This window comes from Bubalus bubalis, chromosome 3, assembly GCF_019923935.1.
Source record: "Bubalus bubalis isolate 160015118507 breed Murrah chromosome 3, NDDB_SH_1, whole genome shotgun sequence".
Taxonomy (NCBI): Eukaryota; Metazoa; Chordata; class Mammalia; order Artiodactyla; family Bovidae; genus Bubalus; species Bubalus bubalis.
The window spans coordinates 122,168,816-122,196,202 of NC_059159.1; the positions used below are offsets into that span (position 1 = coordinate 122,168,816).

Here is a 27,387-nt window from a genome sequence, read left to right on the forward strand (position 1 = left end):
GTTTCATGCACCTCATTAGAACTGATTCAAATGCATTCTTTTTAATGGCTGAGTAATACTCCATTGTGTATATGTACCAAAGCTTTCTTATCCATTCATCTGCTGATGGACATCTAGGTTGCTTCCATGTCCTGGCTATTATAAACAGTGCTGCGATGAACATTGGGGTACACGTGTCTCTTTCAATTCTGGTTTCCTCAGTGTGTATGCCTAGCAGTGGGATTGCTGAGTCATAAGGCAGTTCTATTTCCAGTTTTTTAAGGAATCTCCACACTGTTCTCCATAGTGGCTGTACTAGTTTGCATTCCCACCAACAGTGGAAGAGGGTTCCCTTTTCTCCACACCCTCTCCAGCATTTATTGCTTGTAGACTTTTGGATCGCAGCCATTCTGACTGGCGTGAAATGGTACCTCATAGTGGTTTTGATTTGCATTTCTCTGATAATGAGTGATGTTGAGCATCTTTTCATGTGTTTGTTAGCTATCTGTATGTCTTCTTTGGAGAAATGTCTATTTAGTTCTTTGGCCCATTTTTTGATTGGGTCATTTATTTTCCTGGAATTGAGCTGTAGGAGTTGCTTGTGTATTTTTGAGATTAGTTGTTTGTCTGTTGCTTCATTTGCTATTATTTTCTCCCATTCTGAAGGCTGTCTTTTCACCTTGCTAATAGTTTCCTTTGATGTGCAGAAGCTTTTAAGTTTAATTAGGTCCCATTTGTTTATTTTTGCTTTTATTTCCAATATTCTGGGAGGTGGGTCATAGAGGATCCTGCTGTAATGTATGTCGGAGAGTGTTTTGCCTATGTTCTCCTCTAGGAGTTTTATAGTTTCTGGTCTTACGTTGAGATCTTTAATCCATTTTGAGTTTATTTTTGTGTATGGTGTTAGAAAGTGTTCTAGTTTCATGAAGTATTAGAAGTATGTGCTGGAAAAAGCATTCAAGTTCCTTATGCTATTCTTGAGTTAACTGAAATACTTGGTTCTAGTGTCTTTGGAGAAGGAAATGGCAACCCACTCCAGTGTTCTTGCCTGGAGAATCTCAGGGATGGGGGAGCCTGGTGGGCTTCTGTCTATGGGGTTGCACAGAGTCAGAGACAACTGAAGCGACTTAGCAGCAGCAGCAGTGTCATTGGAGATCAGTTGTTGCCCAATACAACCAGTATTTTCCCACATCCCTTGGTACTGTTTTTGTTGCACTCTATAAGTTTTGGCATATTGTGTTTTATTTTTGTTTGTCTTGAGATATTTTCTAATTTCCTTTTTTTATTTCTTTTTTTGACCCAATGGCTGCTTACGAGTGTGTTGTTTAATTTCCACACATTTGAATTTTCCAGTTTTACTTCTGCTATTGATTTTAGTTTCATTTGATTGTGATCAGAAAAGATACTTGGCATAATTTCATTGTTAAGTTCGTTAAGACTTGTGACCTGTTTTGTGACCTAAGATATGATCTATCCTGGAGAAAGTTCCAGTTATACCTGAAAAAAAAAACATATATTTTGCTACTTTTAGGTAGAAGTATTGTATTGATAAAAGATATCGAGTCTGAGAAGTCCCATGGTCTGCCATCTGCATGCTTGAGCACCAGAAAAACCAAGGTATGATTCAATGAGAATCTGAAGACCCAAGAATCAGGAGCTCCAATGTCTGAGGGAAGAAGATGACATTCCAGTTCAAGAAGAGCCATAATTAACTTTTAACTCATTTTTCTCAATACAGAGGGTGAATGCCCTGAAGACTGAGCCAGTGTGTTACTCCTCTACATGTGGCTGCCTCCCACTCCACCTTGAATAACAGTGTCCATAGTGATGGTCTCTCATGGAGCCTCAGGGCTCTGTATCCATGCCTGGCCTGTGTTGTACTGCCAGTGACTCAGATGAAGAATTGAGGATGCACAGAGGAAGGAAGCTGAAGGATCCAGAAAGAACACAGCATGATGCTTCCTGGAGCCTAACCCCTCTGGGGATGAGTAGTCATCCTAAAATCAAACTCTAATTCTCCTTCCAAAACTGCTGCAAGTCCAGGCTGAGGGTGACAGAATTGCTTCTGCAACTGAGGGGAAAGGACCTGAGGGCTGAGTGAGCTGCAGAATGATTTGCCATCAGGCTCCAGGCTAAGGCTGATGTCGTTATAGGAATATGTTGACCAAAGAAAGGAGAAGAGGACATGAAAAGGAGGGAGGGAGGCAGCAAGCAAAAAACCTTCTTCAGGGCCTTCAGTATAACTGGATCTTTGGGGTTTTATCCCAGAAGAATACAAAGTTTCTAAATTGAGTACAACTCACTTTCCAAACTGTAAATGACTTTCGGGACTAAACTGGTCCCCAAAAGGAAACTGAGACTCAATTTTCTTTCTATAGGCAATGGCCAGTTCTTTGGAGATTGTTCCTGGAGCACCAAGGCAGGAGGAGTGGGGAGGCCTGGACCTTCACCAATTGCGGGGCCTGACACATTCCCACTCTTCCTGCACTGGGTGCCTTAGATCCAGTGTGGCTATTTCTGACAACTGGCCTGTCCCCAACCCTTAGGAGAGTGATCACGCTTTCACACCATGTTTCTGATAAAGGGAAGTGAAGGTTTTGATAAAAGGACTCAGATCTCATTAGCACAAGCTCATTTCTAAGAATAGATTGTTTTTAAAAAACCTTTTTGGATTGTTTTTTCTCCTTGTACCTTTAAAAAATATTTTATGTATTTTTTTTTCCTATGCTGGGTCTTCGTTGCTGCGTGGGCTTTTCTCTAGTTGCAGCAAGTAGGGGCTACTCTCTAGTCGAAGTGCATAGATTTCTCATTGTTGTGGCTTCTCTTGTTGCAAAGCATGGGCTCTAGGGAGAGTGAGCTTAAGTAACTGCAGCATGTAGTAGGCTCAGTAGCTGTGGCTCCCAAGCCCTAGATTACAGGCTCAATAGTTGTGGAGCATGAGATTAGTTGCTTTGTGGCATGTGGGATCTTCCCAGATCAACCTGTGTGTCCTGCATTGGCAGGATTCTTTACCACTGAGCCACTAGGGAAGCCCTAAGAATAGATTTGATTGTTCAGTGGAATAGGTCTCAAAATGGGGGGAAAGAGATGATTTCAGTGGTATGGCAAGTGCTGGATGCAGCACAATCCAACCTGGTGGGACATAATATTCAGAAAGATATCTCAAAATTATTCAGGAACTGTGGACAATTCCTCTAAACTCTATGACATTTTTTTGGATGCTGTAAGAGTAACAAGGTTGGTTCTATATCATCTTACTGCCAAAACCAACCTATTTCTAAATATTTGGAGGGCATGGGGAAAGAATCAACTTTGTCTGAAGGCTGCAAAGGGTAGAGCCAGATGGAATTTGTAGGGAGGCAGAACTGTCTGTCTATGGGAACTACTTTAAAATGAAATAAACCTCAGCAAGCAGAGAGCCTGCTTCACTCAAGTATTCCAGCTGAGGCCAGAACACCATAATCAAACAAGTAGTGGACCTGCATTCTTTGAGAGTGGGATGGGGAGGTTGGTTTATTTAGACCCTTAGGACCCTGCCACAACTGTGTCTACAGTTGTCTGTCAGAATAATGAAAGCCAGAATTGAAGGATGGCCAGTATGGTGTGTTTTAGGAAGCCCTGAATAAGCAGGTAGCTTCCACCCCATAACTGTTTCTACAACTATTTTTGTGCATCTATTTAAAAGACGTTTACTCCTTGGAAGAAAAGTTATGGCCAACCAAAGTTATGACATTACTTTTCCAACAAAGGTCCATCTAGTCAAAGCTATGGTTTTTCCAGTAGTCATGTATGGATTTGAGAGTTGGACTATAAAGAAAGCGGAGCACCAAAGAATTGATGCTTTTGAACTGTGGTGTTGGAGAAGATTCCTGTAAGTTCCTTGGAGTGCAAGGAGATCAAATCAGTCCATCCTAAAGGAAATCAGCCCTGAATATTCATTGGAAGGACTGATGTTAAAGCTAAAACTTCAATGCTTTGGCCACCTGATGCGAAGAACTGACTCATTTGAGAAGACCCTGATGCTGGGAAAGATTGAAAGCAGGAGGAGAAGGGAATGACAGAGGATGAGATGGTTGGATGGCATCACCGACTCAAAGGACGTGAATTTGAGTAAACTCTGGGAATTGGTGATGGACAGGGAGGCCTGGCATGCTGCAGCCCATGGGGTAACAAAGAGTCAGACATGACTGAGCGACTGAACTGAACTGCACTGGAAGAAAGTATTTTGGAAAATCTTTTCAAACATGAATTACTTCCAAATCAAATTTATTGGGCTTAAGTGATGCCAAAGGGAAACATTCCTCATCTTTATTCTTATGACAGGAAGGAGGAGGTTGAAACCATGCTTCCACTCATGAATAAGCCATATGTCTTCCTTCCTCCAGTGGAAGAGGAGCTGTTCAAGGGGATTCATAACATCCAGCCCCTGGGTCAGAGAGGGACTCTGACCTCGGAGGTACAGGGCCCCTGACAGAGTTCCTGCAGACCCCACCTGTGTGGGGAAGAGGTCAGGGGAGACAGGCAGTCAGTCATTTATGTCATTTAAGTCATTCTGACCTTTGCATTTAGGGGCAGAGGGTATAATGTGACTGGTAATAGGGCCTCAGAAAAGCCCAAGAAAGGTGAAGATGGCTTGTCTTCAAAACCTATCACTGACTATTGCTTATTCCAGGAAAGTCTTTTGATCAAGCAAATGTCCGGCAAGAAATCACAAAAGTCTCTAAAGACTTTGATTTGTTTGTCTGTTGGTGTCTGTTTTTTAAAAATCCTAAGGGCAGAAAGGAATACCTGGGATACAAAGTTAGGATCGTGTTCTCAACTTTGGCGGAAGATTGAAGTCATCTGGGGAGTTTTAACAAGACCTGATGCCTGGATTCTATCATAGACATTTGGATTTGCCTGGTGCAGGGTATGACCCAGGAAAAGAGGAAAATTAAGAGAATCATCTTTATCTTTAGATCTCTGATGAGCTATTATGGGGCAGAAAGGGGTGACATGCTGTATGTGTCCCCAGAGAGCAGAACTAGAATTAGAATTAGGAAGATATTAAGAGATTTGACCCAAGAGACAAAATTTTCAGATGATACAAGATTTATAAAGCTTGAATGGGCTTACTAAAAAGGTAATGAGATCTTCATTGGTGGACAGGAATATTGCTTAATAATCCTGTTGGATTATTGGATGTAGCTTGGATGTACAAAGAAAAAATCAGTGAGACTAGATGTTTAGAATTCTCTTTTCTAAGGTTGAGGTCTTCAGAGTCAGGGATGAGGCATTAGCCTGACTTCAGTGGCAATGGAATGAGAAATCAATCAGGGAACTGGGGCTCTCCAGAGGCTGAGATGGTGGCTGTTAAATGCAGCCTGGTTTCCTGGAGCATCAGTTCAAACTGGCCAGGATGGCACTGCAGCCAGGGGGATGATTAACACCTTAGAATGCATCCATACTCCACAACACAGCTGCCCAAGTCCAGCCCTCACCCTCCTTACCTTCCCCAGGTGACCTTTCTGTCCAGCCTGCCCTTTCAAAGCGACCCATCAGTACCCTCTCCCTGGAACTGCTGTCTCTTTTGGAGCCAGTGTATCATTCCTGAAGGGCTGTGGGGTTTCAGAGTCATGTGTGAGTGAGTCATGTTGGCTGATGAATGGAGAGAGGAAGACAGGATAGGGTGAAGGGACAGATGAGAGGATGGCCTGGGGCCTGGTTGTCTATTACAGGAGGAAAGGGGAAGGTCAAAAGATATTTCTATGAGGATACCATGAAGCAAAGAAAGCCTGCCAAGAGCCGAGGCTTCAGGGCTGATCATTTCACCAGCCTTGGACACCAAGGGAGAAAAGCATGAAGTGAACCTGGTCTCACTTTTCTGACGAAGATTTTTTTTTTAATTTATTTATTTTTAACTGGAGAATAATTGCTTTACAATGTTGTGTTGGTTTCTGCCATACATCAACATGAATCAGCCATAGGTATACATATATCCCCTCCCTCTTGAAACTCCCTTCCAACTCCCACCTGCCGCCCCATCTTACCTCTCTAGGTTGTCACAGAGCACCAGATTGAGCTCCCTGCATCATACAGCAGATTCCCACTGGCTGTATATTTTACATGTGGTAATGTACTCGTGGAAGCAAACTGTGGAAAGCTCTTAAAGAGATGGAAATACAGACCATCTTACCTGTCTCCTGAGAAACGTGTATGTGGGTCAAGAAGCAACAGTTAGAACCCTGTATGGAACAACTGATTGGTTCAGGATTGAGAAAGGAGTATGGCAGGGCTGTCTGTTGTCACCCTGTTTATTTAACCTATATGCTGAGCATATCATGAGAAATGCCAGCCTGGATGAGTTAAAAGCTGGAATCAAGATAGGTGGGAGAAACATCAACAACCTCAGATATGTGGATGATACCACCTTAATGGCAGAAAGCAAAGAGCAACTAAAGAACCTCTTGATGAGAGTGAACGAGGAGAGTGAAAAAGCCAGCTTAAAACTAAATATTAAAAAAAAAAACTAAGATCATGGCATCCGGCCCCATTACTTAATAGCAAATAGAAGGGGAAGAGGTGTAAGTAGTGACAGATTTCCTCTTCTTGGGCTCTAAAATCACTTCAGATGATGACTGCAGCCATGAAGTCAGAAGACGATTGCTTCTTGGCAGGAAAGCTATGACAAACCTAGACAGTGTGTTGAAAAGCAGAGACATCACTCTGCCAACAAAGGTCCATAGAGTCAAGGCTATGGTCTTCCCAGTGGTCACGTATGGTTGTGAGAGTTAGTAGAGCACCAAAGAATTGATGCCCCTTTGAACTGTGGTGCTGGAGAAGACTCTTGAGGGTTCCTTGGACAGCAAGGAGATCAAGCCAGTCAATCTTTAGGGAAATCAACCCTGAATACTCATTGGAAGGACTGATGCTGAAACTGAAGCTCCAGTATTTTGGTCTCCTAATGTGAACAGATGACTCATTGCAAAAGTCCCTGATTCTGGGAATGATAGAGGGCAGAAGGAGAAGAAGGTATAAGAGCATGAGATGGCTGGAAGGCATCACCAGTACAATGAACACGAACTTGAGCAAACTTCAGGAGATGGTGAGGGATAGGGAGGCCTAGCACACTACAGTTCATGGGGTCACAAAGAGTTAGACTCAACTGGGTGACTGAACAACAGTTTATGTTTCAATGCTACTCTCTCTGACCAAGATTTAACAAGAGAAGTCCACCATCTAGGATATTTCAGTAGAAATGAGTATGTCTGATCAGGTAAGTTAAATCACCACAGGGGCATCTCAGATGTCTCTTGCACAGAGGGTGGCTTAAGATGACAAACTAGATTCTTTTCTAGTCCCCAGAATCTTACTGAGAACCGCAGAGAAACCATCATTGTTAAAGTTGTTTTCCTCTTGCTCAGCAGAGAGGGCATTCCTCACTAGCAAGCCAGCACTTCAGTCAGAGAGTGCTGAGGTTGAGCTTCTGAGTTCCTGCAGGCGACAGAGCAGAGGCGCTGTGGACGGGTCCGATCAGACCTCCCCCCTGGTGGAGTTCATTTGCCTGGGCCTGTCAGCCCACCCAAAGCTGGAGAAAGCTCTTTGTGCTCATCCTACTCTTGTACCTGGTGATCCTGCTGGGCAATGAGGTCCTCATCCTGGTGACCATCCTTGACTCCCGCCTGCACACACCCATGTACTTCTTCCTGGGGAACCTCTCCTTCCTGGGCATCCACTATAAACCTCCTCAGTCCCGCTCATCCTTGACAGCTTCCTGACTCCCAGGAAAACCATCCCATTCTCAGCCTGTGCCATGCAGATGTTCCTCTCCTTCACCATGGTGGGAACAGAGTATGTGCTCCTGAGCATGATGGCACTTTACCACTATGTAGCCATCTGCAACTCCCTAAGGTACTCTGTCGTCATGAGCAAGGCTGCCTACGTGCCCATGGCTGTTGGCTCCTGAGCAGCTGGTATCACCAACTCTGTAGTTCAGACATCCCAGGCTGTGAGGCTGCCCTTCCGTGGGGACAACGTCATCAACCACTTCACCTGTGAGATACTGGCTGTCCTGAAGTGCCATGGCTTGTGCTAACATCGCCATCAATGTGATCAGCATGGGGATAACAACTGTTATTTTCATGGGCATCTCAGTTCTGTTCATCTTTTTCTACCATGTGTTCATCATTGCTACCATCCTGAGGATCCCTTCAGCAGTAGGGAAGAAAAAGGTCTCCACCTGCTCTGCCCACCTCACAGTTGTGGTCATCTTTTACGGGACCATCCTCTTCATGTATGGGAAGCACCAAAGCAAGGACCCCCTGGGGGCAGACAAACAGGACCTTACAGACAAGCTCACCTCCCTCTTCTATGGGGTGGTGACCCCCATGCTCAACCCCATCATCTACAGCCTCAGGAACAAGGATGTGAAGGCTGCTGTGAGGAACCTGGTGAGTCAGAAACACCTAACTGAGTGACTGTCATAGATTTTCAGACTCCAGAACACATGGTCTCCAAACCCCCCATTGTCCTGGTAGAGAAGTGAGAACCCAGCAAACAGAAGGGAGTCTCCCAAGGTTCACATTGTGGACCATGTGACTAAAACTAAAAAATAGACTGACCATCATGCCTTTGTTTCATAGGCAATGGAAGCTCCTATCTAAGAACCTAGAAGGAAAGAGCTTTGAATTTCTAGAAGTGCTGGCTAGAAATTGTTGACTTTGTGCATAACCACGGTGACATCACATCATAGCTGCTTTATGCCAATGAACTTGGGTGGCCGGTGGTGTCTCTGGATACCTGTGCCTGCTGCAAACCTGCCATCTGGTGGACATTTCTGCAAGCTCCTGAGGTCAGTACTTGTGAAACCTTGAAAAGGTTCCTGAGTCACCTGGGGAGGTTGTGAAAATACTGATTCAGATTCATTGAGTCGGAGGTGAGGCTGGAGATTCTGGATCTCTGCACAGTTCCTAGGTGACGCTGCACCTCTGAGTAGTAGGCCCTGCAAGACTGGGGACTAGGCACAAGGGACTGAGGAGAGAGGCAAGGAAGCAACTCTTGCAGGTACCAAGTCCTCCAGCATCAGCAACCCAGGCTGCTCTCTCCAATGTGGGGGTAGCAGTTTGCCCTGTGACCTCATTTCTCTTACAGGTCTAAGAAGAATTATGGTTTGTCAATAAGTCTGTTCAGATTTTTGCTTGTTAGTACAGTATGGCATCTCCCAAGCTTCTTTCATGCTAGACCAGAAACCAGCCATTCCTATTTCAAATAGCACTAAAGTGCAGTCAAGTGCTGCTGCTGCTGCTAAGTCACTTCAGTCGTGTCTGAGTGCAGATAGATATAAAAATGTTGTCAAGTACAAAATAAGAGGCATTAACATAGCAGAGGAAGAAACAGATGTCAATTTCTACAGAAAACATAATGATTGTATTTCTAAGTATTAACTAGAAAAATATTATCAGTACTAAGAGTTCAGGAAAGTTAAGGATATAGAAATAACTTCTCAAATGTCAATTGTATTCTATCAATATAGAGCAAAAAACAGAAATAATATCTTATTTACACTAGTAAAAGTACCAAATAATTGGGAACAAAAATAATTCTAGACATGACAGACTGTGTCAAGGAAAAAATGATGAGTGTTTTGGGAGTATAAAGGAAAGCAGAGTGATGGACCAGGGGCTTGAGAGTATAAATATAAGACAATAACCTTAATTTTTAAGTTGGAAGCTCTCAAATTGTAACAGATGGAAGAACTTCTTTAATATTCACATTCCTGGTCTCTGCTGCTGCTGTTGCTGCTAAGTTGCTTCAGTTGTGTTCGACTCTGTGCGACCCCATAAATGGCAGTCCACCAGGCTCCACCTTCCCTGGGATTCTCCAGGTAAGAACACTGGAGTGGGTTGCCATTTCCTTCTCCAATGCATGAAAGTGAAAAGTGAAAGTGAAGTCGCTCAGTCATGTCTGACTCCTAGCGACCCCATGGACTGCAGCCTACCAGGCTCCTCCATACATGGGATTTGCCAGGCTGGAGTGGGTTGCCATTGCCTTCTCCATCTCCTAGTCTCTACCCTACAACAATTCAAATTTCACTGTTTCTGTGGTAAGACCAATAGGAAAACTGGGCTTAGAAACAAAGTTGTTTAGTATTTTTAATTCCCCAGAAGATTCTACTGAGCTTATAAAGTATAATTGAACAAGGATCTTTTGAAGGTAATGATGTTGGAGTCTTCCTGCCAGATTTGAACTTACTAAAATGTAACAATTACTGAACAATAGACCATTGGCTTTTTTTTTAAAGTGTTGATATTTTTTTGTGTGTAAAATCAGTGGTTACGAGATACCAGAAAACTAATTCCAACTACAAGAATTTAATACATATACACATCAGGTCAAAATTAATAGCATGAAGAGGAACCAGTTTTTAATAAACAGTGGGACAACAGCGACATTCAACTGAATGAAGGTTTTTCCTTTGATCCATACATCACACCACATGCTGCCAGAAACAGGATGGATTAGAATTAAACGTAAACACCATCATGATTATACAAAGCAAAAAAAAGACAACCGAATGACATATTTATTCCAGCTGTGGAAGGGAGCATGATTCATTATTTTGGAAGAGAAAGAGGGTATCAGAATTAAAACAGACATGTTCCAATATACAAAACTCTTGTACAAAACTCTTGAATAATATAGTCTAACCAAGCAAGAATCAAGCTGTTCCCAAATGGAAGTTTGTTGGGCTCTACAAATATTTGATTTGAGCTTCTTTAATGTATAAACTAAATAACTAAATAACTTTTAAGTAAGACCACGGACACACACAAACTTGCATTTTGATTTCTGACACACAAGAAACCACTATCACAATAGTATGTGTGTTGTTGAGTTGATTCCTTTACACAGACCTCAGAATAAATCTTTTCCTACCGTCTCTGCATATTTCTTTTATCTTCTTTGGATGTGTCCTTGATTAGAAAAAGTGTAAATCTGCACTGATCATTTCTCAAATCCAAGCCTACGCTCATCTGCTTACGTACAATAGTACCAAGGAATACAAATGTGCACTGTTTCCAATTAAGCATTGGTCAAAGCTCAGAATCATCTGCCTGGTGCATGTTCTCATCATAGTGTCATAGCCAATTGCACAATGACAAAGGAACATGTACACGGTCACACAGTAATAATGTCACGTTATATATAGTATTGGAGTTAACCAGACATTTGGGGGTGTTACTTCTCTGACTACATTTATGATAAGGAATTTGAGCAATTATCCAAACTTTATTAGTGAATCAATATTTTTTAATTTTTAATGTCGAACTGGCATTTTAAAAATCAATACAGTTTGTTTTTCAGAGCAATTTTAGCTTCACAGCAAAACTGGGCAGGAAGTACTGAGAGTTCCCATATGCCAGGTCCCCCTCGGCCCACATCCTCTTGGGCTGTCAACATCCACCAGCAGAATGGTATCTTTGTTACAATGGTATCAATGAATCTATATTGACACATCATCACCCAGAGTTCATAGTTTAGAGTTCACTCCTGGTGTGTGGGTTTGGACAAATGTATAATAACATGTATCCAGGATTATAGTTTTAAACAGAGCACTTTAACTGACCTGAAAATCCTCTGTGCTCTGCCTCTTCACCCTGCCCTCCCGCTTTAGCCCCTGACAATCCCTAATCTTTTTATTGTCTCCATAATTTTGCCTTTTCCAGAATGTTATCGAGTTGGAATCTGAAGGTATGTAACCTTTTCAGATTGGCTTCTTTCACTCAGAAATATGCCTTTTTAAGTTTCATCCCTGTCTTTTTGTGGGGTGTTTCTTGCTGTTGGTATTGGTTTTCTTTTTTTTTTTTAATTTCTAACATCGTGATTATTATTCTGTTCTGTTCAGTTGCTAACTTGTGCCTGACTTTTTGTGACCCCATGGACTGCAGCATGCCAAGCTTCACTGTCCTTCACTGTCTCCCAGAGTTTGCTCAGACTCATGTCCATTGAGTTGGTGATGCTGTCTAACCATCTCATCCTTGGCTGCCACCGTCCCCTTTTAAAAATAGTGGTTAGACGCCACAAAGTAGGTATCAATGCCTTAACCATCTGTGTGTTGTCAGGCCCAAGGGCCTCTTCCATCCTTGTCAAGGTGGGTGCTAACCTTCTCTCCTTCCATACAACACTCTGTGGTTTGACTAGCTCATTTCTTTTTATTGCTCAACAATCTTCCATTGTATGGAGGTATCACAGTTAATTTAACAACTTACCTACTAAAAAACATCTTGGTTGCTTCCAAGTTTTAGCAGTTATGAACAAAGCTGCTACAAATATCCATGTGCAGATTTTGGTATGGACATAAGTGTTCCTGAATCATATTGAAATAAAAATCTCTCAATATTTCTTTTTCAAGGTACCATGTTAATTTGAACAGAGTAGTCAGAGAATGCAAGGTGGGCTAATTCAAAAACCAAGACCCTTTGCAAACTACTCATCTGTATGAAGCAGGATTTTCTCTACAACAGGCAACCAAAACAAAGTACAGAAATGGAAGCCAAAACTGGTATGACTACAATTATTATGTTGTGCTGTGCTTAGTCATTCAGTCGTGTCCAATTCTTTGGGACCCCATGGACTATAATATAGCCTGCCAGGCTCCTCTGTCCATGGGGATTCTCCAGGCAAGAATACTGGAGTGGGTTGCCATGCCCTCCTCCAGGGGATCTTCCCAACCCAGAGATCGAACCCAGGCGTCCCATATCGCAGGCGGATTCTTTACAATTTGAGCCACCAGGGAAGCCCAAGGATACTGGAGTGGGTGGCCTATTCCTTCTCCAGGGAATCTTCCTGAGCCAGGAATTGAACCGGGGTCTCCCGCATTGCAGGCAGATTCTTTACCAGCTGAGCTACCAGGGAAGCCCACAATTATCATATATAATTCCCAATTGCAAGTTTTTGTGTTCATCAAAATTTTATTTATTATCTGAATTCTCATTTATTGTCTTTGAACCAATTATTATTAATTATATATTTGAACTGAGAAAATAAATGTAGCACTGAAATGTAGCTTTTTTAATTCTATTTTATATGGTAGGATTCTGTAAGATTTTGTTGGGAAAAGGGTTCCATTGCTAAAAAATAAAAATAATATTTTTTAAGTTTGAAAATTGCTGAAGTAAGCAAGCAAGAAAAGTAGAGAATGGGGACAATTTCATACTCACAGGCTCATATGTTTAGAGGGCTTACTGGACGCTGGCAAGATATTGTACCAACATCACAGACTGAGGTCACAATGTTAAGTTTTATAATGTGTTCTTATTGAATGACTTGGCATTAGGGCTTCTCTCTGTTCTGTGAGATCTCAATATAGGGGCAATGGGACTGTCAAATACACCGATTCTGCTCCAAGGCATGGGATCCTTTGTTCTCCAAGGTTATAGTCACAGGCAGTAAACGAACAGAGAACATGATAGCACTCAGAAAATGTTTGCTCTGGCTGGGCAGTTGCTTCTAAGCCACAGTTTCTAGCAGGGCTGCACAAATCTTTGATCAACAGCTACTTGTCTCTGCAAGTCCCCTTCCTGCCGAACAACTGAAACTTAATCTCAGTCAATTCAGTAGGATCTCAGCTGAGTCAAGGCCTATCCCCAACCCCCTCCATAGTTTTGAGAGGAAAATACACAGAGTCAAACCCACCAGCTGGGACTGGGGAAGAAGGCAGGACATCTGGTCCTCAGTTGTCATAATCAATCCCCATTGATACCTGCATTCTCATCTGGCATCCAGTTGTATAGACCATGCAGATACCAGTTACAGCCTCCTTGTTCTGATCTGGAGGCCTCTTTGGGGTCTCAGCTCTCTCAGCTCCTGTGTTAGTCACTCAGTCGTGTCCAGCTCTTCACAACCATATGGACTATAGCCCGCCAGGCTCCTCTGTCCATGGAATTCTCCAGACAAGAATACTCGTTGCCGTTCTCTTCTCCAGAGGATCTTCCTGACACAGGTATCAAACGCGAGTCTCCTACATTGTTGGGCAGATTTTTTTACCATCTGAGCCACCAGAGACAGAAAACATTTAGATCCTCTTCTGTGTCATTCTCGGTGGGGAGCGAGGAACAAGACACATTTGCAGCCAAAGGGCAGGGGAACATTATGAGGTGTCTCTCTTCTCTGAGCTCCATGAGACAAGGCTCAGATACCCTCTTATCTCATATTTTCAAGCCCCTCTGGGGTTCTGTGTCCCAGCCCACTACAGCCTCCCTTTTCCAGGGGCTTGCCTCCTTCCCCATCCCAGTGAGTCAAGTTGCTGGGAACTGATGGGAGTGGAGGGACTGTCTCTGATTGATAAGAAAATGTGTTTAAGCTAAATAAACCGAGAAAAATCATTTCCATTAAAAATTAACTTCAGAAACGTATTAATAGTATGCATAAACCCCCAAAACCAATGTATGGGGTCCTAGTTAATTAAAATCAGCAAAACCTGCCATGTTCTTAATCAAGATATTTATCTTCCTCTAGATACCAAAGAGAAATCTGGAGTTACATAAAGAAATGGAGAGCATCAGAAATGCTTGACATATGGGTAAATATAAAACCCAGTTTTTCATTTTATAATCTCTTAAATAATTGACTATTTAAAGCAAAATAATAACAGAGCGTGGAAGCAAAATGTATAACGTTAGCACGAAAGATGGGAGGAGAAAGTGGAAGTATATTGGTGTCACATCTTACATTTGACATGAAGTGATAATTATTATTTGAAGGTGGACTGTAATAAGTTAAACTGTATACTAAACTCTAGTGCACCTACTGAAAAATAAAACAAAGAAGTAGAGCTGATAAGCCAATAGAAGAGATATAATGAAATAATAAAAACAACACTCCAAACACTTTATTATTCTGAGAGAAGGTAGGAAAAGTAGGAAAAAGGAAAAAAGAACAATTGGAGTAAATAGAAAACAAATTGCAAGATAGATTTAAACTCAACCATATATCAATAATTACATTAAATACAAACACTTGCATTAAGAGGCAAATATTATCATATTAAATTTTTTTTAAAAAAGCAACCAACTATATGATTTCTGCAGGAAGCTTATTTGAAATACTTTATAAAGAAACAAAAGTAAAATGATGGGGAAATCATAGTACACAAAGATGAATCAAAAGATTTGATGGGTTTTATTTATCTGAAATATAGAAAGATATTGTGAGCTCAGGACAAAATCATTGATGAGTAACATTTTTTTAAAGTGCCACTTTAAAGATGCTCTCTGAGCATTAACCTTTGTTTAGAATGAAAAGTAATTACACCAGCACTGTACAATAGAACTATATGAACCCCAAAGTGAACCATATACATGATTTTAAGTTTTCTAATAGTCACATTAAAAAAAGTAAAAAGAGTAATGGTGGCTACATGTCATTATACAGTTGTCAAAACCCACAGAATGTGTAAAGCCAAGAATGAACTCTAAGGTAAACTGGGGCCTTCGGGTGATAATGATGTGTCAGTGCAGCTTCATCAGTTGTAACAAATGCACCACTGAGGTGTGGGATGTTGATAGTGGAGGGGTCTGTGAGTATATCGTATGTTGAAGCATGGGGTTTATGAGAAATCTCTGTAACTTCTGCTTAGTTTTTCTGTGAGCCAAAAACCACTCTAAAAAAGTCATTTTAAAACAAAAACAAGTTTTTTAAAAAAGGTGAAATTAGTTTTAATAACATTTTCAGTTCAGTCACTCAGTCGTGTCCGACTCTTTGCGACCCCATGGACTGCAGCACACCAGGCTTCCCTGTCCATCACCAACTCCCAGAGCTTGCTCAAACTCATGTCCATCAAGTCGGTGATGCCATCCAACCATCTCATCCTCTGTCATCCCCTTCTCCTCCTGCCTTCAATCTTTTCCAGCATCAGGGTCTTTTCCAGTGAGTCAGTTCTTCACATCAGGTGGCCAAAGTGTTGGAGTTTCAGCATCAGCATCAGTCCTTCCAATGAATATTCAGGACTGATTTCCTTTAGGATTGACTGGTTGGATCTTCTTGCTGTCCAAGGGACTCTCGAGAGTCTTGGTCAACACCACAGCTCAAAAGCATCAATTCTTCGGTGCTCAGCTTTCTTTACGGTCCAACTCTCATATCCATACATTACTACTGTAAAAACCATAGCTTTGACTAGATGGACCTTTGTTGGTAAAATAATGTCTCTGCTTTTTAATATGCTAGGTTTGTCATAGCTTTTCTTCCAAGGAGCAAGCATCTTTTAATTTCATTGCTGCAGTCACTGTCTGCAGTGATTTTGGAGCCCAAGAAAATAGTCTGTCATTGTTTCCATTGTTTCCCCATCTATTTGCCATGAAGTGATGGGACCAGATGCCATGATCTTTGTTTTTTGAATGTTGAGTTTTAAGTCAGCTTTTTCACTCTTTTTCACTTTCATCAAGAGGCTTTTTAGTTCCTCTTCACTTTCTGCCATAAGGGTGGTGTCATCTGCATATCTGAGGTTATTGATATTTCTCCCTGCAATCTTGATTCCAGATTGTGCTTTGTACAGTCCAACATTTCGCATGATGTACTCTGCATATAAGGTAAATCAGCAAGGTTCTTGTTTTCATACTAAGTCTTCCAAATCTGGTTCCATCATATCTCAGTTTGGAATTGCTATGTTTCAAGTATTCAACAGCCACATGTGGCTAGTGGCTACCGTATCAGCACAACTCTAGGTTTTTTGACTCTTCTCTCCTAGAGAGGAGTGGGATGTAAGGCGAGATGAAACTGGTAAAGGTGATTGGGTCTAAATGCTGAGAGCCTCTGATATCATGGTGAATAACTGTACATCATTCCATCCTGTAAATAAAGAGGTGGTCTCTCAGAGAAGCAAGAGGGTTGTTGCCAGAGCAAACGTTTTAGAAAGATTATTGTAACTTATTCACATTTTCCTAAAGGAGAGAATAGATAGAGACCTAAAGGACATACAAACTAACTCCTATACATGGACTTTGGTTGGAACTTGAAAACTGTAAAAGGAAATTATGAGACAATAAGGAAAATGTAAACACTGGATATTTAATGATATTCCATATTTAAAAATGTAACTGTGGTTATGTTTGCTTTTTGCTTTTTTAAGGAAGAGGAAAGGAAAAAATGTATTACATAATTGACAAAAGGAATGGAGAGGGAGAGAAGGAGGGACACAGGAACGGGGTGGGGGTTGGAGAACGCTTTGATAATAAGCGGACCCACCTCCAAATTGTCTCTTAAAGTCTAAACCCAGCCTGGCCTTCGAGGCTCTCCATATTTAGATACACAAGCATTCTCCTTTCCACATTCTCCTGATGGCAACATCAGGTGTCCTTAGAACATCAAAGATACAGTGAGGCTACACGTGCAGAAGAGGTTTGGTGGCGAATTCTTGCCTCGGGCTCTTGTCAGGAGATTGTCAGAGGCAGAGCCCCTCCGATTTCAGGGGAGGCGGAGTTGTCCCGGATGACACGCCCTCCTGGGGTGTGGGGCAGCGTCCGGCAGAAAGGATATTAAGATCATCGAAGTACGTGAAAGGGACAAGTCCCTTTGGTTCAGCCTTGGCCTGTGCCCCAGTTCTCAGGAGAACTTGCGGTGTGACCTTGGGCTGACGGTCTCTTCGCTGAGCCTCAGTGACCGCATCTGCAAACCTCGGGAGGTCGAGGCGTTCTTAGGACCCTCCCAACCCTGACATCCTCTGACTCGCCTCTTGGAGAACGCCGGCTGCCCGATTCCGCCGCAGAAGCGGACAGATAGCTAGCAGGGCCTTAACAAAGAGCGGGGTCTCGGGCAGGTTCCCGCCCCCAGCAGGTTTTGGAAAATCCTTGCGGCCGACGGGCGGAGTTTCGCGCCGCAGCCAATCACCAAGGGTCCGGGCCACCGGGGCGGGGCCTCCGCGAGTTGCCGCGGCGGGCAGGCTGGGTCCGAGCATCAAGCTGCCCTGGAGCCCCAGGCCTGGACATGGCGACTGTCCGGGCCTCCCCGCGAGGCGCGCTGCTGCTTCTCCTGACGGTGGCTGGGGTCGCGGAGGTGGCAGGGGGCCTGGCCCCGGGCAGTGCGGGTGAGTAACTTCTGGAGCAGCGGTTCGGGGAGGTCCAGAGCGGTCGCCTCAGCGCTCCAAGATGGCGCGGAGCAGGGGGCGGGGGTGCCGGCGACCCCCAGACCCAGTCCAAGTCTGATGACCCAGGGTCGGGAGGTCCCAGCAGGCGGCAGGAGGGACTGAGGCTGGACGAGCAGGACCCCTCTCCACCCTCTCTCTTTCCGCCCAGATCCCCTGAACTGGGGAGCCGTGACCTGGGTTCGAGGCCTTTCTCTGTCACCCACCGAGCAGGAGCCCTCAGCTCCTCATCCGGCTCGGGTCTCTGTCCGAAGAGCGCGAAATGCCTTCGTCCAGAACCGTCGCGAGGGTGGGACGGGATTTTGGAGGGGCCGCCGCCTTACCGCCACCCTGGCCAGTTACTGTTGCTTGTTACTTGACCCTCGGTTCTGAAAGGCCGACCTCGGACAGCGAGCACTTATGTGCTCTACAGCTTGACTGACTTCTGAAGTCTCAGGCAGAGACTAGGTCCAAGTCTCCCAAATCCGATTCTGCTGCTCTTCGCTGTGGGTATGCAGTATGTCCAAGACAGCGCTGGGCTTTGCCAGGAGAGAGATTAGAAATCAGGGAACCCTCTCTGTGGGGGCTGACTTGAGGAGAGTTTTGTTCTTGCTCTGGAGAAATTAGACCACGAGTGGATAGGAAGCTGTTCAGTGCTTACTGAGTGTCTCCCACGTGCTGGGTTTTAGGAGTTGTTGCCAACTCCTGCCCTCCACCAGCTTTAGCTAGAGGGTGGGGTGCCACAAGACAGGAGCGGCTCCAATTCGAGGCAGAAGTATCCACATGAAGCGATGAGGGCTGTGAGTGCACACAGGGAGAGGGATGATGATGTCCACTCAGGTTGGGAAGGTATAATTGAGTGATGCCCCAGCTTCGCTAGATATTGAAAGATGGCTGGGATTTATACATGCGAAAGTGGAGGAGAAGTGCATTGCTCACAGGGAGACACACCTAGAAAGAGCAAAATCAGCCTCAACAGGTTTCAAGGTAGCTTACAGAGTTAAAGGATTTTGTTTAAGTCAAGAGTATTTAAAGAAGGGAGAGAATTGTCAGGAGCCTGGGGTTATATAGTTAATTATAATCGAGTTCTAACAAAGCTGTCAATTAGACAAATCAAAGGAGAAAGAAAGAATGCTGTATATTTGGGGCTAAATCAGCTTACTTTCCTGGACCCTATTTTTCTCAAGTTAAAGAAATTGAATTAAAGCACTTTCATAGTTTTGATTCATTAGAAAACTGCTACTGCTACCGCTAAGTCACTTCAGTCATGTCCAACTCTGTGCGACCCCATAGACAGCAGCCCACCAGGCTCGCCTGTCCCTGGGATTCTCCAGGCAAGAACACTGAAGTGGGTTGCCATTTCCTTCTCCAGTGCATAAAAGTGAAAAGTGAAAGTGAAGTCGCTCAGTCGTGTCCGACTCTTCGTGACCCCATGGATTGCAGCGCACCAGGCTCCTCTGTCCATGGGATTTTCCAGGCAAGAGTACTGGAGTGGGGTGCCATTGCCTTCTCCGCATTAGAAAACTAGTTGCCTATTATCCCACAGCTGATTAGTTCTGTGGGAAATAGTAGAGTAGAATATAGTTAAGAATATTTGAACAAATTTAGTTAGCTTTATTCTTTGTGCTTTAATATCCACATTTATTGTATATAAAAATTCTCATAGATTTTTATTGTGATAATTGAGGTAATACATGCATATTAGCTATTAAATAAGTTTGGGAAACACTGTACACTGTACCCCTCTCTTATAAATTCACAAACAGGTTAGGTTCACAATAATTTGCAAAGATTCCTGTGATTAAGAAACTTGTTGCTGGGAGAATGGAGAAATGGGGAAATGACTGCTGATGAATATGAGGTTTCTTTTCAGGATGATGAAAATGTTTAAAACTGAAAAATAGCACAATTCTGTGAATATACTAAAACAACTGAATGGTACACTTTAAAAGGATGAATTTTATAATGTGTTACTTTTAAAAGATAGATGGGGTCGTATTAAAATTGCAAGTTTATTTGAGCAAAAATTGATTTGAATTTGGACAGTGTCAAATGGGAAGTAACAGGAGCTCAGGAAGGACTTTTATAGAAAAGGTGGAGATGAAGCAAGGAAATATTTGATTGGCTATAGTTTGAGCAAGTGTCTTATTTGGGAAAGCCCAGGTGATTGTTGCTGATTGATTGTCCTTAGGATTCTGATCTCTTAACCTTGGGGCATTATAGGCTTAAGTTTTGGTTTACTTAGGTAGGCTACTAAGGAACTGACGCCAACTCAGTCTAGTGGTCTCCTTGTTTTATTAATTTAACGTGACTTTTATTTCAGTAAAATTGTTATGCAAAGAAAGAAACTTTTTTGCTTAAAGAACTGTTTTTTTCTTCATAGCACCTCAATCCCAATTTAGGAAATTCTGGGCTAGCAGATTTCTAAAGGCCCTACCAGTTCAAAACGTCCATGACAACACAGAACTTGCATTGTTTGGTAAAAAAGGAAAACCCCCAAGTTTGATGTAAAAGTGAGAATTGTCTCTTGTACTAAATTCTTAGGTATATATTGCCTGCTTCCTTACATAAAGGACATTGAGTAATATAATGAACAAAGGCTTCCACTGTGGATTTGTATAAAGTGTGGAAAATGTTCCTCAATCCTAGACAAAATTAAGAAAACAATATTAAATGTGTTTCAGTGAAGGCCTGACTTGTATTCCTGCTCAGTCTTCATTCTCATCTCCTTACCCCATCCAAGGTTGGGTCATCCTGTCTCCTCTGGTATAAAGCATTTTACAAGTCTTATTTGTTCTGACTTGGAGATTTCATTCCTGTTGAAGGAGAAGGAAGGAGTGATTCGACTTGCTAGTTACTATCTCTTGTGAAGTTTGGCCACACCCTGTACACTGGAGTAACGCCACACTTCCACAGTGTACTTTCTGGTCTCCTTGACCCCCAGCTCTGCTCCCCAGCACCTCTAGTGTTTCCTCTGAAGGATGGGCTGGAATCCTGTGCTACAGTCTGAGAATCTGTGTGTCATGGCACCTGATACTAGCTCTGTTTCCATCTAAGATATTTTCTAATTGTATTAAAGAGAGAAAGATGTAACATTAAGGTCTAGGTTTCAATAAGTTGACATTTAAGGAATTATGTAATAGCCTAGGATCCTGAAAAAGAATGTAATGAATTTTAAGTTAGAAAAAGTGACCGCCTATCTGGAGGAATGTAATAAGAAACAGATTCTCTTTCCTTTCAAACAGAACTATCTTGGCCCACACTGTAAAAGGAGTGAGAAACCAGATATAACAGTTTATTCTGGTATGCTACTAAAAGTTCCTGTCTTACAGTCATAGATTTAAACAGTCTTTCATTAATCATACCTTTCATCCTTTGCCACTTTTTGAAGAAAGTAGAATGATGTCAAACAGGTGGTTTTTATATATTATAAATGTGGTTTTTTTAAAGAGCAAAATAGATACTGCAAGAGTTTATTCCAAAAAATTTGCATGCTTACTATATGTCAGGCACTGTTTTAGGTTCAGGGTTACTGCTTTCAAGGGGCTTAGATTTCTAGTAGAGGGGGAATAGACTGTTGTTCAGTAACTAAGTCATGTCCAACTCTTTGCAACCCCATGGACTGGAGCTTCCCTGTCTTTCACCATCTCCTGGAGATTGCTCAGATTCATGTTGATTGAGTCGGTGATAGACAATAAACAGATAAATAAAATGATTTCTAGTAGTGATAAATATGCTGTGAAGGAAACTAGAGGGTAGCATAAAGAATTATGTGAGTAGTGAGGACTGGTTCTTTCCATAATAATGTCAAGAAAAGCTTCTTTGAGAGGGTAAAGTTCGGAACTGAAATGTGAAGACCAAGGGTGCTGTCCTTAGGAAAGATCAGGGTGGGGACCAGAAAGTGCACAGGCCCTGAAGCAAGAAGAAACTGAAGGTCAGTATGGTTCCAACATCGTGAGCAGGTGAATTAGCCAGGGCTAGGAGAGTCAGAAAGCAATAGAATGGGAAAGACTAGAAATCTTGTCAAGAAAATTAGAGATACCAAGGGAACATTTCATGTAAAGATGGGCACAATAAAGGACAGAAATGGTATGGACCTAATAGAAGCAGAAGATATTAAGAAGAGGTAGCAAGAATACACAGAACTATACAGAAAGATTTTCATGACCCAGATAACCACAGTGGTGTGATCACTGGACTAGAGCCACATCCTGGAATGTGAAGTCAAGTGGGCCTTAGGAAACATCACTTCAAAAAAAACGAATAGAGGTGACAGAATTCCAGTTGAGCTATTTCAAATCCTAAAAGATGATGCTGTGAAAGTGCTACACTCAATATGCCAGTGAATTTGGGAAACTCAATAGTGGCCACAGGACTGGAAAAGGTCAGTTTTCATTCCAATCCCAAAGAAAGGCAATGCCAAAGAATGCTCAAACTACCACACAACTGAACTCATCTCACACGCTCGCAAAGTAATGTTCAAAATTCTCCAAGCCAGCCTTCAATAGTACAAGAACAATGAACTTTCAGATATTCAAGCTGGTTTTAGAAAAGTTAGAGGAACCAGAGATCAAATTGCCAATATCTATTGGATCATTGAAAAAGTGAGAGAGTTCCAGAAAAACATCTACTTCTGCTTTATTGACTATGCCAAAGCCTTTGACTGTGTGGATCACAACAAACTGTGGAAAATTCTTAAAGAGATGGGAATACCAGACCAACTGACCTGCCTCCTGAGAAATCTGTATGCAGGTCAAGAAGCAACAGTTAGAACTGGACACAGAACGACCGACTGGTTCCAAATCAGGAAAGGAGTACGTCAAGGCTGTATACTGTCACCTTGCTTATTTAACTTATATGCAGAGTACATCATGTGAAATACCAAGGCTGGATGAAGTACAAGTACAAGATTGCTGGGAGAAATATCAATAATCTTAGATACTCAGACGACACCACCCTTATGGCAGAAAGTGAATAAGAACAAAAGAGCCTCTTGTTGAAAGTGAAAGAGAGTGTAGTAGTTGGCTTAAAACTCAACATTCAGAAAACTAAGATCATGGCATCTGATCGCATCAATTCATGGTAAATAGATGGGGAAACAATGGAAACAGTGACAGACTTTGTTTTGGGGGGCTCCAAAATCACTGCAGATGGTGACCGCAGCCATGAAATTAAAAGATGCTTGCTCCTTGAAAGAAAAGCTATGACCAACCTAGACAGCACATTAAAAAGCAGAGATGTTACTTTGCTGATAAAGGTCCGTCTAGTCAAAGCTATGGTTTTTTCCTTGGTCATGTATGGATTTGAGAGTTGAACTATAAAGAATTCTGAGTGCTGAAGAATTGATGCTTTTGAACTGTGGTGTTGGAGAAGACTCTTGAGAGTCCCTTGGACAGCAAGGAAATCCAACCAGTCAATCCTAAAGGAAATCAGTCCTGAATGTTCATTGGAAGGACCGATGCTGAAGCTCCAATACTTTAGCCAGCTGATGCGAAGAACTGACTCATTGGAAAAGACCCTGATGCTGGAAAAGATTGAAGGCAGGAGGGGAAGGGGACGACAGAAGATGAGATGGTTAGATGGCATCACCAACTTGATGGACACAAGTCTGAGCAAGCTCCAGGAGTTGGTGATGGACAGGGAGGCCTGGCATGCTGCAGTCCATGGGGTCTCAAAGAGTCTGACACAACTGAGCAGCAACTGAACTAAACTGAACTCAGGAGAGTTGGACACAGCTGAAGCAATTTAGCACACACGCATGCAGATAGTACTGAGCTGTGCAAAAAGCCACGTAAGGATTGTGGATATTATTGTATGTGCAAATAGAAACCAATGGACCTTTAAGAGATGTATGCTTTCATTTCTGATTTAGATCACACTGACTGCTGAATTTAAAAAAGTTATTGTAAGAGGGTAGGAATAAAAGCAGAGCTATTAGGCCACTGTAGTAGTCAAAGTAGGAGATAATTCTTAGAGTGATGATGGAGATTAAAGAGGACAAATTCAGAATATATTACTAATGGATTGGATGTGGAAAGTGAGGGAAGCAAGAATTAGAGATTATTTCTAGATTTTGAGCAACTTAGTGGAAAATATTGCTATTTACTGAGGTCAGGATGATGGGGAGAAGTAAGTTGGAGGTTTGGCAGGTGAGTCAGGAAGAGAATCAAATTTTCTGTTTTCATATATGTTTAAGGTAGATATTAGGAATAACTCCCCTTGGTCCATTGCTTACTAAATTAAATGTCATACCTGTAAGTATTCCATTCAGCAAATATTCATTGAGGGGTTAATAGTGCCAGACACTGTGACAAGCATTAGGTACATAATGTGGTAAACAAAAACAGACTTGGTCTCTGCTTTCATGGGGTTTATGGTTTAGTGAGAATGCAAGATATTAAATATCACCAAAAAATGTGTATATCTGCATTTCTAGTATTATGTAGTTATATTTGTACATATCCATTTATATTCTAAATCTGAATATATTTGAGGAAAAATCATACGATTTAGTCAAATATGTAGTACATAATGTAGAGCACATAACTTACATGAAGAAAACTTCAAGAAAAGTGTAATAAGTATTAAGAGAAACATTTTCACCATGGAATATATCATTGGGAGCCAGACACAAATACTTTGAGATCCCTCATCTGATAGATGGGAATAGATGGCATAGAATGGAGAAGGGAATTATCCGAGAATACTGGCTATTAGCGTCTATGGGGTGGGGGCGGATCTGAGGAGTCATTTGCTTAGTTGTTTCATAATAATGTATGATAATGTGTTTAGGGTCTTTGGACCCCCCAAAGAACAGAAACCAAGGTAGCTCAGGAGTAGGGAGCTAGCTAGATAGCATCTAACAAGGAACATGGAAATCCAAGGATAGGAAATTGAGCACAACCTCAGGGACTGCTGTGGGAACTGGAAAGCTGCCAGGAACCAAGATTACTTTTTTTTTTTTAATTTTAGTTTTTTTTTTTACTTACTTTACAATATTGTATTGGTTCTGCCACACATCAACATGAATCCGCCATGAGTGTACACGTGTTCCCCATCCTGAACCCCCCTCCCACCTCCCTCCCCATACCATCCCTCTGGGTCATCCCAGTGCACCAGCCCCGAGCATCCTGTATCCTGCATCGAACCTGGACTGGCGATTCATTTCACATGTGATATTATACATGTTTCAATGCCATTCTCCCAAATCATCCCACCCTCTCCTTCTCCCACAGAGTCCAAAAGATTGTTCTCTACATCTGTGTCTCTTTTACTGTCTCGCATACAGGGTTATCGTTACCATCTTTCTAAATTCCATATATATGCATTAGTATACTGTATTGGTGTTTTTCTTTCTGGCTTACTTCACTCTATATGATAGGCTCCAGTTTCATCCACCTCATTAGAACTGATTCAAATGTATTCTTTTTAATAGCTGAGTAATATTCCATTGTGTATATGTGCCACAGCTTTCTTATCCATTCGTCTGCTGATGGACATCTAGGTTGCTTCCATGTCCTTGCTATTATAAACAGTGCTGCGATGAACATTGGGGTACACGTGTCTCTTTCAATTCGGGTTTCCTCAGTGTGTATGCCCAGCAGTGGGATTGTTGGGTTGTATGGCAGTTCTATTTCCAGTTTTTTAAGGGATCTCCACACTGTTCTCCATAGTGGCTGTACTAGTTTGCATTCCTACCAACAATGTAAGAGGGTTCCCTTTTCTCCACACCCTTTCCAGCATTTATTGCTTGTAGACTTTTGGATAGCAGCCATTCTGACTGGCCAAGACTACTTTTAGAGACAGTCTCCCTCTGTCTCTCATAGCTTGTCTCTGTACATCTCTTGCCTTTCCCATTCTCCACCACTAGCTTCCTCTTCTTACTCATGGTTTCTCTACACCATAAAACTTCCTCAGCTCCAGCTCATCTTGACCTGATAGCTGTAGAGCCCACCACCCTCTGGGTACGTACCTCTGTGCCTGTGCATATGATTGGGTCCAGCCTGTCTTTTGACGATGTTTGCTAAATTATGGCTTGGTCACCATGGGAAATGTGGTATGACAGTGGTATGTGGGAGAAATAAACTTCTCATACATTTTTTTCTGATTAAAAATACATTGCATAAGTAGGAAATTATTACTTATTAACCAGTGAATAAGAAAATTTTTTGAGCTGAGCACTGTGCTAAATTGTGTACGAGAAGTTCCCATTTAGTCTGGAAATACCATTAGTACACACATGAAATTATTAGAGTTAAGTGATAAAGTTTTCAGTTCTGACTGGAATAGTAGGACATTAACCAAAAAAACAACATGGCCTGGAGTTGTTGGAGAATAAAGGCTTACTTAGAGTTGAGATGGGGCTTAATTTTAAGCCTTGAAAGATGTTTGGGATTTATGTCAGCTGGAAAGAGGGCACTAAGCATGATAGGCAGAGGCTGTGTTCAAGGTATTATTATATAAATACAGGCTTTCCTTGTTAAAAATAATAGAGGATCAGGGAGGGGGAGGTAAGAAGAAGACTTAAGAAAATTTAGAACTGAAATAGCAGGAAGCCATTGTGGACCCTTGATTAAAAGAGTGACATCATGAAAAGTAATTTAAAAAGTTAACCTGGCAGTCATATTGATAACAGAATAGAATGAACCTAATTGGCAGTTGTAGCATTACAGTTTGAGGCAAGCAGTGGAGGATATCTGTAACTTGTAAATGAGTCAAGAAAAAGGTGCAGTGTTGAATCCAGGTAGTAGGAATATAAATAATCATTTTACTCTTCGGCTCTTTCTTGGCTGTGATATATTTTATCTATATACATAGGCACATATCCATCTTCCAAGGGATAAATGTGACAATTGTAAGAATGCATTTATAAGTTAAAGTTGCAGTTGTCATTTAAATGTTTTTAAGGGATGGTCAATTTCCAGGCTGTTTTGGAAATAAAAATTTGAAAATAAGATTTGTTAAATTAACATACCTTTTTTATTTGGAATGATCTTTTTGCAGTATCAGCTCAGATTTAGTTTATTCCCTTTCAGTAGTGCAGGATATATATAGTCTGTTTTAGTAATTCTCTAAAAATACATTAATTAGAAAGAATCTTTATTTTCTTTAGAAAAGAAAACAATACTGGCTTTTCATTAACCAAATTGAGGTTTGGGGAGGCTTCTGTAGCAAATTCTCTTTTAACTTCAAATATCCTATAATTCTATGAATATTTTAGTTTTAGATTAGGGTGTGTAATTGTTTTTTTAAATGCTAGTTAGTCTCAGAAGTTGCATTTTTCCCTTGTGGCTGGAGCATGTGCTTCTCGCTTA

At 41.9% G+C, this 27,387-nt stretch overlaps 1 protein-coding gene, 1 non-coding gene and 1 pseudogene across 4 annotated transcripts in view; 2 read left to right on the forward strand and 1 right to left on the reverse strand.

The window, feature by feature from the left end:
• Positions 1 to 4,321: 4,321 nt before the first annotated feature.
• On the forward strand, positions 4,322 to 9,848 carry LOC123332472 (annotated as a pseudogene).
• A 2,169-nt stretch (positions 9,849 to 12,017) lies between these two features.
• LOC112584154 lies at positions 12,018 to 12,143 on the reverse strand. Its single transcript, XR_003108497.1, has one exon. It is a non-coding gene; the product is annotated as a U6atac minor spliceosomal RNA (small nuclear RNA).
• A 5,200-nt stretch (positions 12,144 to 17,343) lies between these two features.
• The window catches only part of RECK (reversion inducing cysteine rich protein with kazal motifs), an 83,790-nt gene continuing 73,746 nt past the window's right edge, over positions 17,344 to 27,387 (forward strand). The window contains exon 1 of one of the 3 annotated variants that reach the window (XM_025281712.3): positions 17,344 to 18,037. In XM_025281712.3, coding sequence (XP_025137497.2) covers positions 17,938 to 18,037 — 100 coding nt within the window. In that variant the 5' untranslated portion in view covers positions 17,344 to 17,937. The remainder of the gene's footprint in view (positions 18,038 to 27,387) is intronic. The other 2 variants (XM_025281713.3, XM_006073594.4) reach the window with 2 other exon arrangements.